Source organism: Cryptomeria japonica, chromosome 3, assembly GCF_030272615.1.
Source record: "Cryptomeria japonica chromosome 3, Sugi_1.0, whole genome shotgun sequence".
In the NCBI taxonomy this organism is placed as follows: domain Eukaryota; kingdom Viridiplantae; phylum Streptophyta; class Pinopsida; order Cupressales; family Cupressaceae; genus Cryptomeria; species Cryptomeria japonica.
The window spans coordinates 956,838,024-956,851,191 of NC_081407.1; the positions used below are offsets into that span (position 1 = coordinate 956,838,024).

The window sequence follows — 13,168 nt, forward strand, 5'->3', positions numbered from 1 at the left end:
AGATTTTGCACAAAAGGGATCAACTTCCAGCTTCAAAATCAGTTGATTTAGAGTTGTGTGAGCATTGTATCTATGGCAAACAAAGAAGGATCAGCTTCTCTACCAATGGACATGATAAGCAGATGCAACCGTTGGAGTAGTGCACTCAGATGTCTTTAGCCCTTTAGCCCCACGGAGATTACATCAATTGGTGGGTCTAATTCCTTTGTTACTTACCTAGATGACTGCACAAATTTGGATTTACATGCTAAAAAGAAAATTCGAAGTGTTAAGCATATTCAAAAATTTTGAAGCAGTTGTAGAAAATGAAACCGGCGATTAAATTAAGTGCTTAAAAATGATGGTGGTGAATTTTGTTCAATAGAATTTGATCAGTTTTGTGCAGATAATGGTATTTAAAGAATCAAAATTGTTCCTTTCACCCCTCCAAAAAATGATATAGCAGAGGTTGAATAGAATTATTTTGGAGAGGGCTTGTAGTATGCTCTCCAATGCCTGTTTGGGAAAACAGTTTTGGGCAGAGGCTATTAATAGAGCTGTTTATTTGATAATAAATGTCCATCCTCTCAATTGGATTTTCACATTCTAGAGAAGTGGCTAGGAAGGAGAATTTCATCTAGTCATTTGCAGGTGTTTAGATGTGAGGCCTTCATTCACACCCCACTAGAAAGAAGAACGAAACTCAACATCAAGTCAAAGTGATGCATCTTCATTGGATATGGATATGAGAAATACAGCTACAGATTGTGGGATCTAGTTGCTAAAATGATAACTTAAAGTCGCTACGTAATCTTTGAGAAAATAATGCCTAGTCTGCAAGAACAGAGGATATCTTCAAAAGAGTTTTTGCCTCTGGATGACTTCTTCGATGGCAGGGATAACACATTCCAGCCCAATTTCCAAACCCTACCACAGTCAAATGCAAATCCTCCAGCACCATGTATTGAAGAATGTGCACAGGGATCACAAGTTAATGTTTCAACTCCTGTGCTACAGTCTCATGGACCCCCTATTCTGGGATATCCATTACCCTCTATATGCAGCAACCAATACAAAGTCGGCAAGGCCAAAGTGATCTTCCAGTGCAGCATTACTCATCAAGAGGAGTTGTTGCAGGCTGTGGGGAATAATGGCATACAAATTTCCACACAGCAGTTGCTAAAAGCTTGCTGTCCAACATATAGAAAAATCATCAAACAATAATAAAGTGTCATGTCCCCACCATGACATATCGTCATTGCACCAAAAGAATGGAAAAATACAAACACTTTGCTGTACATCAATAATCAGAAAATGGCCTTACTAGTAAGACTCTGCCATTTTCTATCTTCCTAAACCGATTACTTCATATTAAAATCTTTCTCTTAATTGGCAGTTTGTGAGATAAACAAAATAGATTCCCAAAGGCCACGTGAGATAAAGAGGCACGGGGTCAATAGGTATGAGGCAGCGATCCAAATACAAGACAGCCTGACAGCGAATGAATTAAGGAGGATAGGAATTATGTTTACTTTGACAAGTGTTACTAATGCTTTAAGGGAGGCGATCAGAATAATAATTGTTAATTAGCAGCAAGGGTCACATGATTGAATTGCCACTATTACAAGAAGGGTATCTGTGGGAAGAGACATACCCTTCCATCCAATGAAGAGAGATATATAGGCAGCATACTGACCTTTCAATGGGGCATTGAACAAGGACAGATCAGATATAAGAGAATCAGATTCAGGCGTACAGCCGTTGTGCATTACACCAGTGATTTGATATGAAGTCTAAGTATTTAATACAATCAATCTTCCTATATGCATTTATAGATATTGATTATAATAAGATCAATACTTACATTTTATTTCTACATATGTACAAGTATTTATCCCATGATATGAAGTCTAAGTATTTTATACAATCAATCTTCCTATATGCATTTATAGATATTGATAATAATAAGATCAATACTTACATTATATTTCTACATATATACAAGTATTTATCCCATGATCAATCAAATGTAAAGTTGGAGGAGAAATAAGCTATGGAGATACAGTTTACTGGCTCCCCCGAACTAAGTAGACCACCCCAAGGGATGGAACTGGTCATAGCTGGATGTTCCTGCCACTTGCAGGCCAAGAGGTAAGTAAATTACCCCAAGGGATGGAACTTTTCATAGTTGAACATTCCTGTCGCTTGTGAGACGAGGCGAATCGCCATTATTGAATGTTGTGTACTTTCGGGCTTAGTTGGGTTGGGCAGTTTACTGGCAGCCTTTCAAGTTTTTCTACTGAACTAAGCTATGATTGATTATGGGTTAGTTAACTAGTAATAATGTTACCATTCCATATAATATACTTGGTTCTGTTCATTGTTTCTTAAGTTTATTAATGATTAAAATGAATTTACGATAGTATGTTATTGTTATGAATCAATTTTGGGCACAAAAAGTTTAATGATTAATCCCAATTTGGGGTCATTACATAATGAAGGGCAGGGATTGTCACTGGAAGCAATTCCTTAGTTGGAAAAATCCACCAGAGAGCAAAGGCCTCCTATAAAATTAAATGATTTCATTCAATATTTGTTGTTTTCAAATGGAGCTGAACCTCCCACGTTTGAAGAAGCTTGTAACGATAAAGATTGCAAACATTGGATGGTAAAGAAAAAAATGGGAACACTGATGAAAAAAGAAACTTGGGACTAGTGACTCTTCCTCCAAATCGCTAAATAGGTGAGTATGCAAGTTGAAAGAAGATAGTGGAAAGAAACCATAGATGCCCAAATTAGTGGTCAAAGAATATGACCAGTAGAAGGATGTTGATTTCACCAAAAAAACATTCCCTGTAGTAATAATGACTACAATTTGGGCAATGTTGGAACTAATTGCTATTTACAATCTTGAAATGGAGCAGCTTGATATAAAAACTGCAACAACCGGAAGGTTTTGAGAAAGGAGAACATGAGGATCTAGTTTGCAAATTGAAAGAAAGTTTGTATGAGCTGAAACAAGGTCCGTGACAATGGTACCTCAAGTTTGATTTCTTCATGGCTGAGCAAAACTTCTCCAGGTGTAAATCTGATCTGTGTGTTTATTACAAGGTTTTGGAGAATGGTGAATCAAGTGTTGTTGATACTATAAGTTGATGGTATGCTAGTGACTGGAACTAGCATGAGTGTTGCTAGCAGGCTAAAACAACAATTGGCTAACAAGTTTTCAATGAAGGATTTGAGGGCTGCCAAGAAAATTCTTGGAATTGAAATTGTCACAAAAAAAGTATATTGACAAGGTTTTGAACAGGTTTCACATGAAGAATGCCAAGGCAACCGATCACTTCAAGTTATCCTCCAAAGTGTGTCCTAAGACACAAGAAGAAAAAGAATATATGAAAGGAGTGCCTTACTCTATTATTGAAAGCGTTATATACGCAATGGTCTGTACAAGACCCAACATTGCTCATGCAATGGGAGTGATCAGTAGATATATGAGTAATCCCGGTAAGACTCATTGGAAAGCAATGAAATGGATTTTGATATATTTGAAGAGCACTTCACATCATGTTTTGACATTTAGAGGAAAAGAGGCTCAGCTGCAGGGTTTTGTTGATTCTAATATGGTTGGTGACTTGGACAAAAGGCGATATATCACTAGTTATGTTTTTACATTTGCAGGGGCAGCGATCAGTTAGGTTTCTAGATTGCAACAAGGGATGGCACTCTATACTACCGAAGCGGAATAAATTACACTCACTGGAGGTGCTAAGGAAATGTTATGGCTACAACATTTATCAGGCGAATTGGGGAGTAAACAAGAAGTCTTCACTTTGTATGTTTCAAGCAATAGTGCTATACATCTGGCCAAAAGTGCAGCTTTTCACAATAGAACAAAGCATATAAAACTAAGATATCATTTCATCTGAAGTGTTCTTAAAGAGGGCATGATGAAGTTGGAAAAGATACATACTATTGTGAATCCTGCCGATGTAATTACAAAGGGAGTCTCAAAGGAAAAGCTTGAGTTCTGCTGAGCTTCTCTTGGCCTCGTCAAGTTGTGACAATAAGCCTGAAGAATTGAGGGATACTTCTGAGCATAAATAATTGCAGCAGTGGTTTGAACTTCAAGTGGGAGATTATTGAGTGTGTGAAGTCCAACAGTCACAAACCATTCATCTTTCCCTACCTCTTTGTTTCTTCCTATTGTCTATTCATATTAGGTGACTTTACAAATGATGAGGAGGTGATTTGTAATCTGTTGTAACTGATAATAAAACAAAGACCGCCCTGCTTTTCCTGTTGATGTAGCCATTAACGGTGAACCACGTAATTTCTGTGTTGTGTGTTTTCTTTCTGTGCAACAGTTGTTTGTTAAATCAGAATTTGTATTTCTTTATGTGCCCTTAATTCTCAACATTAAGAAGATTCTTCAACTTTTCAATACTCAGTAGTTGAAAATCCCTAAGAGAAAGAATACCCCAGGAATCACAAAGATGCCATAATGAAGAGAGTCAACAAGCTAACCCAGTTTTTATACAAGCTCTAGATGCATTTGCTATGGATTATAGTATGGTGGAGATAGTCTAGTGGAGAAGGCTAAAAGAATATTAATAACTCTCCCTTTTCCCACTGATAAAAGATCCTTTTCACATGGATATCAAAGAATCGATTCCTGTTCCAAATAACAAATGAAGAGTGGATAGAAAATTAGTCATGATGTCTTCCTTATAGGTTGTCCTTGTTTTGCTGTGCTTGTGTGCATTCTTATTGTTTCTCATTGTTCCCGGTTTTCATATATTTTCTTTCATTTGGTTTTACTTGCTTGGAGGCTTCTTTATAATGCCCTAGTTTTAGGCCTTTTTGTCATTTTGATAATCTTAGTTTTGGGCCTTTAGTCACTTTGCTAATATGTCCTACATATTTCTCAAAAGAGAAAACTATATAATGTCATCACATAAACTATTTGCAGAGTGTTTATGCTATCAATAAACTTACATCCAAGAATCGGAACTAAATTCTATCTCCTGAGTTAAGTTTGAATGCCTTGTTTTTTGGGCCTTTTTAATAGTATGTATAAATATTTCTCAAAAATAGAAGTAGTGACAAGTCCTATTTAGCGCCATCACAAAAATCATTTGCCATGTGTTTATGCTATCAATAAACTTCCCTCGAAGATTAGGACCTACATTTTATCTCCTAACATTATGGCCAAGTATCAATTACATAGGTTGACTTGTATTTGGATAGATCAAAAACATATTAAGTCTTCAGCATTATCTGGTTTGTTTGTTTACTTGAGCAAAAACTCATTTGTGTTTTGCTTTGTGTTTGAGTGAACATGTGATTCAACTCTTAGCCCATATATTGAGACTAAGGATAAACCCATCTGCCAAGAACTTGAAGATTTGACCTCACCTGCTACATATCCTCAGGAAGGCATGCCAATTTTGGTGAACCAAAGCAAGACTTGAAACTAAGCCAACAGAATGAACTCAATTTGATTTTACCACTGAACCACAGCCCCCACGCACCACAGCAACTGAGCCTTGAATTTAGGATCACATGCATTGGTCTAAGCCTCAATAGCTCAAAAAAACTAGAAATTCTAGGAATTGGCTAGGGTGAAAATAGTATCAGAGTGAATCTAATTAGACAAAGGAAATCCCCATTTTGCAGGGTCGTAGAGGTGTGACTCCCTCTACTGTCTGTTGCATTCAAGCAGAAGCACCAACTTTGGGGGTAAGGGAGCTGAGGCGTGACTTGAACCTAAGCTGGCAGAGTAAACTCCATATGGTTTAGCACTGACCCAGAGCCCTCAGCCATCTCAGAACTTGGGCATCTTGACTGCATTTGAGCCCTGAGTTCAGGAGGTTAAAATAAAAGTGAATCTCGATTACTCATTAAGGTCAACCTGGATTAAGCTTCATGATAGAGAAGGGATTGTTTCTTTCCTTTCGAGTTAGAAAGGAGGCTGTCAGATTCAATTAGCTGATTGGGTTGGGGAAATTAGGAAGCCTGAGATTATGGTTGCCTACAAATATATACAGGGAGTCAAACAATTTTTGTCTATATATACCTATGGCTGTAGTTAGTAGATTGGATTCTCTGTCTGGACACTTTTGTCTATATATACCCACAGTAAGTGTAATGGATTCTGTGCCTGTGAGTGTGCATGCATGCATGTGCGCACGTGTGCAAGAGAGGGGGATAAAATAAGGATTCAATGGCTACAGTTCGCAAATTGTATTTTCTCTATCTGTGCACCTTTTCTATATATATCCTCTGTGCCTGCATGTGCAAGAGAAAGTAACATAAAATAAGGGTTTAAAAATCTTATATACCTATAAGTATATGCCAATGGCTAAAGTTAGCATATTGGATTCTCTGTGTCCGCATTTTTTCTATTTATACCCCCTGTGCATGTGTCCCCCTGCGCATGGAGTGGAGAAGTATTGGAGGAAGAAGGATTTAAAAATCTTACATCATAGATTAGCTTCCCAAATCTTCCTAGAAAACAAGTATGGTCTTAATGCACTAAAATGATACAGAATATTTTGAAACATAATCATTAATAAAACTACCCCATAATTTATTCATCATCCAAACCCTGAGAATTATTAAAAATATATATATGCAACAGAACTTTACATCCACCTACGGGAACTTAAGGAATCACAACTCCATCCTATTAACTGGAACATGACAATTAGACGTATGCAGAAACAATGGCCTGCTCAATTATCAATATTACAAAGGATATATACTGAATTAGACTTGTGTGCTGACCTGTAGTTTATTGGAGAGTGCATTGCCAATTAGAATAACCTCTGCAATTAACACTAAAGTCTCAACCTAAACCCTCAGGTCTACAAGCCCCAGCATTAATTATTGACCTTTTTCAAACTCACGGTCAATTCAGTTTATTGAAAAGTGTCTTCCTATATGCAGTTTCAAAGGACAAACAACTTGGATTGACAAATTTATAATAGGTCATGTATAATTCTAACTTTGCACTATCCAAAGAAAGATTTCCACAAAGTGAGAATAACTTGTAAACAAAAAAGCAGCTGAATTGTACCCGGGTCACAATCCTAAGGTATTGGTCTCATTGTTGATGGCTCCAACAAAATAATATTGGAAATGTTTTATTTCAAACAAAAATATCATGTACACATACTTCTCAAGTGGAAGATGGAATTGCAAAAGACTCATTAACAATTGAGGGATAAACAACAAAATAAAGGAGCTTTCTACAGATACAGTATAATACACCACCGGCCATTGTGTTGGAATATCTAAGGAAACCCCTTTCCTCCATATCACTGTGTAAATACAAACAATACAGATTGATTACAGCAACAAAGTCATGAGCAAAGGAAAGAAATGTTTCTTCAGGCTTGTCCATGAAGATAGCTGGAAAGGTAATTGGAAGCACCAATCTGTCCTCAGACAAACAGAGGAATCCAAAGCATGGCACAGGATCACATATTCGACAATCAGTAAAATACTATGGAAGGGATTTGGTACGCTGGCTGCTCATTGGCCCTGGCAATCCCTCAAATAAATCTAAAAGATAATTTTCCAATTCTTCGGGTGTATATTTAAGATACCTTTCTACATGTCTCTCACCTTCTAAATAAATCCCAAATCGACCCACAAAGGATCGATAAGCTGGTAGAAGTTTCTCAGTAATGGAAATTCGCAGCTCCTCGCGAAGCTGAGGATCAGGGACTGTCCAATTTGTTTGAGTCTTATAAACCTCTTCAAAGCTGGTATTGAATCTCTTGAACCTCTCTTTGAGTGCCCCCTTTGATGCACTTCCAGAATACGTGCCAGTGAATTGTATCCCTTCATCTTTGAGGCAGGACAAAACCTTGTTCCAGGTAGCTCGCTGATAATTTGTTGCATACTGCCTGACCTGACCACTGTGTTTCCTGACCCAATCATCACCCAGATGTGTTATGAGCTCAGAGCCCCTGACTTTCTGAACAATGTAGCGGACATTGTTCATCAAGAAAAGATATGTGAGTGCAGAGTCCTTGTACAACTTAGACTTGCCATCAAGGTTACATTTCAGAAACTCTAGAATTAAAAACAACTGCTGAACCAGAGGAGAGAGATTCATGGCTGCTGGATCCTCGTTATATTGACAATCCTCTAAAAATCCTAAGCCTCCTGTTAGCCCCTTATTATCTCCTCCAGGCTCAGCAGACAAGGATTTCCTAGAAGGACTACTGGTCTGTTCCTTTTTACACACAAAAAGCAATTTTAATGTATCTGTGTAATCAAACAGAAATTTAATGTAGTTCATAACATAACGAGTCACAGGATGAATTGCACCTCCAGGGATAGGTTTTCTAGAGGTCTCCCTCTGAATTGCATTGGCAAACTCCTTAAATGTAGATCTGGCTGCTTCACCCAATTTGACCAGAATCCCCGAGGCCTCCTCCCTAATGGACTCCTCCTCACAAAAAATATCATTGATATCAAGCATCATATCAGAGAGGGTCTCATACATGTCCAGAATCCGAAAGAGTTTTTCGGGTGACCGTCGACTTAGAGCCACAGCCTCACTGAAACTCAGAAGCCGCATCATAGGAGCCCTGCATGTTTCAGAAAAAACGAATTCTTTGGCAGAAGAATCCATATCTTCAAAGATCTGATTACACATGTCTTTTTCTCTGGCAAACAAAACCCTAACTGCAACTTTGATTGCTCGGACCCACTTCTTTATTTTATCCTCTAATTGATCCCACACGATTTTCTGAATTTCCTCGATGCTCAGCTTCTCAACACCTAAGGTAATTAGGTTTTCATCAAGGATGGTACGCCTAGCACTGGAATAAATCTGGTAACACTCCTGCTCACGATTACCTGCAATAATAAATGATATTAGAAGTGGGCAAGAAAATGTGTATAGATAAAATCTTTAAAAAAAATAAAAATTAATTTGCTTGAATGTAAATTTTATTCAATAGACCAGAGAAATAATGCAACATCAGAACTGTCTCTTTCAAGAGAGGGATTAATTTTACTTTTAACCCCAAAAATCCAAATAAGGATATGAGTGCTGGAACTTAATTAAATTTACCCTTAAAGTTTCACTGTCATGAGCTCCAGAATCCAGGCAGCAGAACTGTACAACTCCAGCTATAATTTTAAAATCATTTTCTCTGATGAGTACAAGTCCAGTTGTAATTTAAAGACAATTATTTGGGCAATAAAGTAGCTTGTAATTATGAAACTGAATTCCTAGTCTATGACACTATGTTACATAAGCTTGGTTCTTGCTGTTTACACCTAATTCTTCCAATATGTGGGCAACTGCATCCTAGTGAGACTCGATTAGGCCTAGTTATTCCAATATTTAGGAGGTTGCACCTGATTATCCCAATTAGCCCTAACTCTCCAAGCATCTGAGCTGTTGCACCTGATCAGCTCGACTTGTATCTAATTTTTTCAACGCTAGGAAAATGCATTTGAATTGTGTGGCATGGTTCCTGATTGGTCCCAATTAGCCCTAATTCTTCCAGTATCTGCACATTTGCACCTGATTAGGCCAAACGACAACAAATTATTTTACGTCCCGAATTACACTTGAATGGTCCCACTTACACTAAACCTACTTCCTTCCAGTTTTCTCGGATAGAAGCTACTAAAAGGGCAGCAAAATTTTCAGTAAGATGTGGAGGTGTTTGTCTCCATCTTGTGTTATTTATAAAATCCAAGTTCTTATCAGGGGTACAAAGACCAGAGGCGATGTTTGAGCTTTGCTGTGAAAGCATCAAAAAGCCCATGGCCTAACTGCAGAATAGCCCCTATCGTCAAGGGGTGCAACGATGGGACTAAAGTAACCATTCAAGCTCTGCCATGAAAGAATCAAAGAGCCAGAGGCCTGACTGTAGCATAGGCCCATGGCTGCGGTTTAAGAGACGAGGCAACGTTCGAACTTTGCCATGAAAGAATCGAAAAGCCCGTGGCCTGACTACGCAATAGCCCAATGGTCGAGGTAACAAAGTTAAGACCAGAGGCCACAATAAAGCTTTTCAACTAAAGGAATGAAAAACCTTGTGGTCTGACTACCTCATATTCTCATGGTCAGAGTAACAAAGGTAGAGTGTTTAAAACTTTTGAACTTTGCTTGGATAAATCAAACTGCCCCCGGCCCGACTCAGAACAGCCCCATTCATCCCTACTCTGCCCAAATCTCCTCATGGAATGGCAATATCAAAAAAAATGTCTCGAATGACCGCTCCCCCATTTTGCTGCATTTTTTCTCTATCTAGACAACGCACGATATGCAAAAGAGGAAACGCAAACCAACGAGAGGAATGGGATTAATTAATCGGTTCCATTTACCCCTCATTACATCAATCAATGCCCCTGCCCAGAGAAACCGAGATTAATGACAATACTTGAGGCCAAATGAGTACTACTGATTTCCTCTTTCCAAACAAATTCCATTCCATTAAAAATTAGCATCAACAGATACCATCATAGTGACAAGACGGGCAAAGTTAAAAGTTTGAATCCTTATAAACTATTTCTGCAATCATGACAAGCAAGCAAGCAATCCAATGTTACCTGCAACCAGCCGCTTTGCGATTTCCTTGAGGTCCGTGATCAAATGAAGCCGTCCATCATTGCTGAAGCTGTCGCTGTCGCTGGCGACCACGCCGCTGTAATCTTCACCCCCCTTCTCAATTTCTTCCTCATCATCAGGCCCGTGCTCCCGGTCATCAGTGAGGGAGGCAAAGGAAAAGGAAACCCTTTTAGGAGGAACAGAGAACCGGTGAGGCTGAAGGGGCTCCTTGTGATTGAGCAGGGCATGGCGGAATTCTTGGGAGAGCCGCCCCATGGCGACCGAGTGCACGCTCTGCGCGCGCTCCAGGGTGTCATTGGGCTTATCACCATCGGTCACATGGAACGCGTTCATCAGGTTATGGATTTCATCAACAGCGCCCAGATAAGCCCGGCCCTCGTCAGCTGGCCCGTCCCAGATCATCTCCTGGTTAGCCCCCCCCTGCTGGTGGCGGGACGAAGCGGCGGAATTGGGGGCGTCCCATCGGAGGAGCACCTGTTGGGCGGAGAGGAGGCGGTCTTCGAGGTGCGCTTCCAGGCGGTCGGTGATGTTGGAGAAGCGGTGGTCGAAGGTTGAAAGGATGTTGAGCATGTCTTGGGTCATGCCATGAGTGGTGCCCAACCTCATCACGATCTGCTCGGCCGTCGCGATCACCCGTTCCTCCCCATCCACTTCAGACTCCATCAAAATCACACCCTTTTCCTCTCCTCTCCTTTCCTTTGATTGCCTGCCACCTGGAACTACACTACACTACACCACACTGCACTGCACTGCTCTGCTCTTCCACTTTCTGTCTGTCTTTAGCTCGCATGGTCTGGTCTGTTGCTGTTGCTGTGCGATCCAGCTGAGATGAAATTACATCGCACAGAACTCTCTGTTTGTTTGATTGGGGGAATGAAGAATACCTACAGGCTCAAAATCCGCGCTTTGTTTAGAATGTCTGTATTAACTTCCGCTACTCCCTAGAAAAATGAATACGTATATATCGTCGGTGGTTGTTTTTTTGTCAAACTTATGGGCCTTCATATTTTCTCTTTCTCGCTGTTTTTATTGACCGGACCAGTAAGCCGGTAGCTAATTGGACCGTCAATCCACTCCCTTACGCTAAGTATTGTTAACGTTCTATTCTCTTTCCTTTGAGAAAAATGACAATTTATTTTCTAAGCTCGAGCTTGACCAACATTTACTTGTGTGGTGTTCTTAACCATATGCCACGCCAACATATATTAGTATTATATTGGGTTTTTGTTAAATTGTTGTTATTTTAAGATTAATTTTTTAACTTGTAATTAAACCTATAGGTTTCAATGGGCACACTCATGTTTTTTATGATTATAAAACATACAATTAAATTTATGTGAAAATGAATTTAATCCTTATCAAGGAATAAACAAATAATCATTTATATTTCTTACATAATAATTGATTAGAAATTATTGTTTTGATGTATCAGATGTTTTTTATTGCAGTGATTTCTAGATTCAACTAGTTTCAGATTTTTCTTCTTCAACTGCTCTTTATGATCTACACAATTGATCCAAAAGTTTCACTTGTAACAAAAAAAATATTGTTGAAAATTCAAGAAACTTCTTTTAGAATTTTGGAATTTAATTTAAAATCATTTTAAAGTAAGATTTAAGAATTAGATTTTTAGGAGTTTTTTTTTGCAAGTGATTTTTTTATTGTTGAAAAATTAGTGGGAAAATCACTTGAAATAAAAATTATTTTTGAAAAATCAAGGAATTTCTTTTAGAATTTTAGAATTTGAATTCAAAATCATTTAAAGTAAGACTTAGTAATTAATTTTTTAGAGGTGTTTTAGACTTTCTTTATATTAAATGTGATTTTCAAATATTTTTGGTAAAAATTTAATGAATATTCATTGAGTTGATAAAGTGGAGGTAATTTTGTAGGATGACTTCTAAAATTATAATCTAAATCTTTGTATAATTTTAAATGAATTTGATTTGTGTATGTCATTGACTTTTTTTTTATTGAGTAAAATGCAAGTTACAAATGAAATATGCAACAACAACCAAAAAACATAGATCTAACACTTGTACAACTACATAGCAAAAAAACATAGATCTAAGTTATACAACTACATAGCAAAGAGATTACAATAAGTCATAGACCAAAATCAACTTAGCAAGGAATGTGTCATTGACTTCACAAGGCCCAAAATTCTAACCTATCAATTTTGTATTTAACTTAGCTATTAATAAATGTTTGAAAACTCATCCTAAGAGATAAGGTTAGTTTAACAAGAAAATATGAGATGGAAAGAGCTTGAGTTATTATTAAATGGTTGTTAGTTTAAGATTAAATTTATAACTTGTAATTAGATCTATAGGTTTCAACGGGTATGCTCATTTTTGTTTTTAATTATTATAAATAAGATCTATATAATTCACTAAAAGTTAGGTAAAAATAAATTTAATGTTTATCATTAAGCAATAAAGAAACAATCATTTATAAATATTTTAGATAATAAATGATTAAATCATCTATTGATTACAAAATTGTTATTTAAACTAATTTGATTTTCATATTTCATGGTATTTATTGCAAGTGATTTCTTGATTCATCCGCATAAAATTCTTT

General features: G+C 37.7%; 1 protein-coding gene across 1 annotated transcript; it reads right to left on the reverse strand.

The window, feature by feature from the left end:
• Nucleotides 1-7,108: 7,108 nt before the first annotated feature.
• LOC131035544 (exocyst complex component EXO70B1) lies at nucleotides 7,109-11,685 on the reverse strand. Its single transcript, XM_057967257.1, has 2 exons — nucleotides 10,567-11,685; nucleotides 7,109-8,856 (listed from the first exon to the last, which is right to left on the reverse strand). The coding sequence occupies exons 1-2, from the start codon at nucleotides 11,246-11,248 to the stop codon at nucleotides 7,490-7,492; spliced, it is 2,049 nt and encodes a 682-aa protein (XP_057823240.1). The 5' UTR covers nucleotides 11,249-11,685; the 3' UTR covers nucleotides 7,109-7,489.
• Between the last annotated feature and the right edge of the window lie 1,483 nt (nucleotides 11,686-13,168).

Coding starts and splice junctions, on each gene's coding strand:
- LOC131035544 (XM_057967257.1), bottom strand. CDS start 11,248: ATGGAGTCTGAAGTGGATGGGGAGGAACGGGTGATCGCGACGGCCGAG. Junction 8,857..10,566: donor CGCAAAGCGGCTGGTTGCAG/GTAACATTGGAT, acceptor TTATTATTGCAG/GTAATCGTGAGCAGGAGTGT.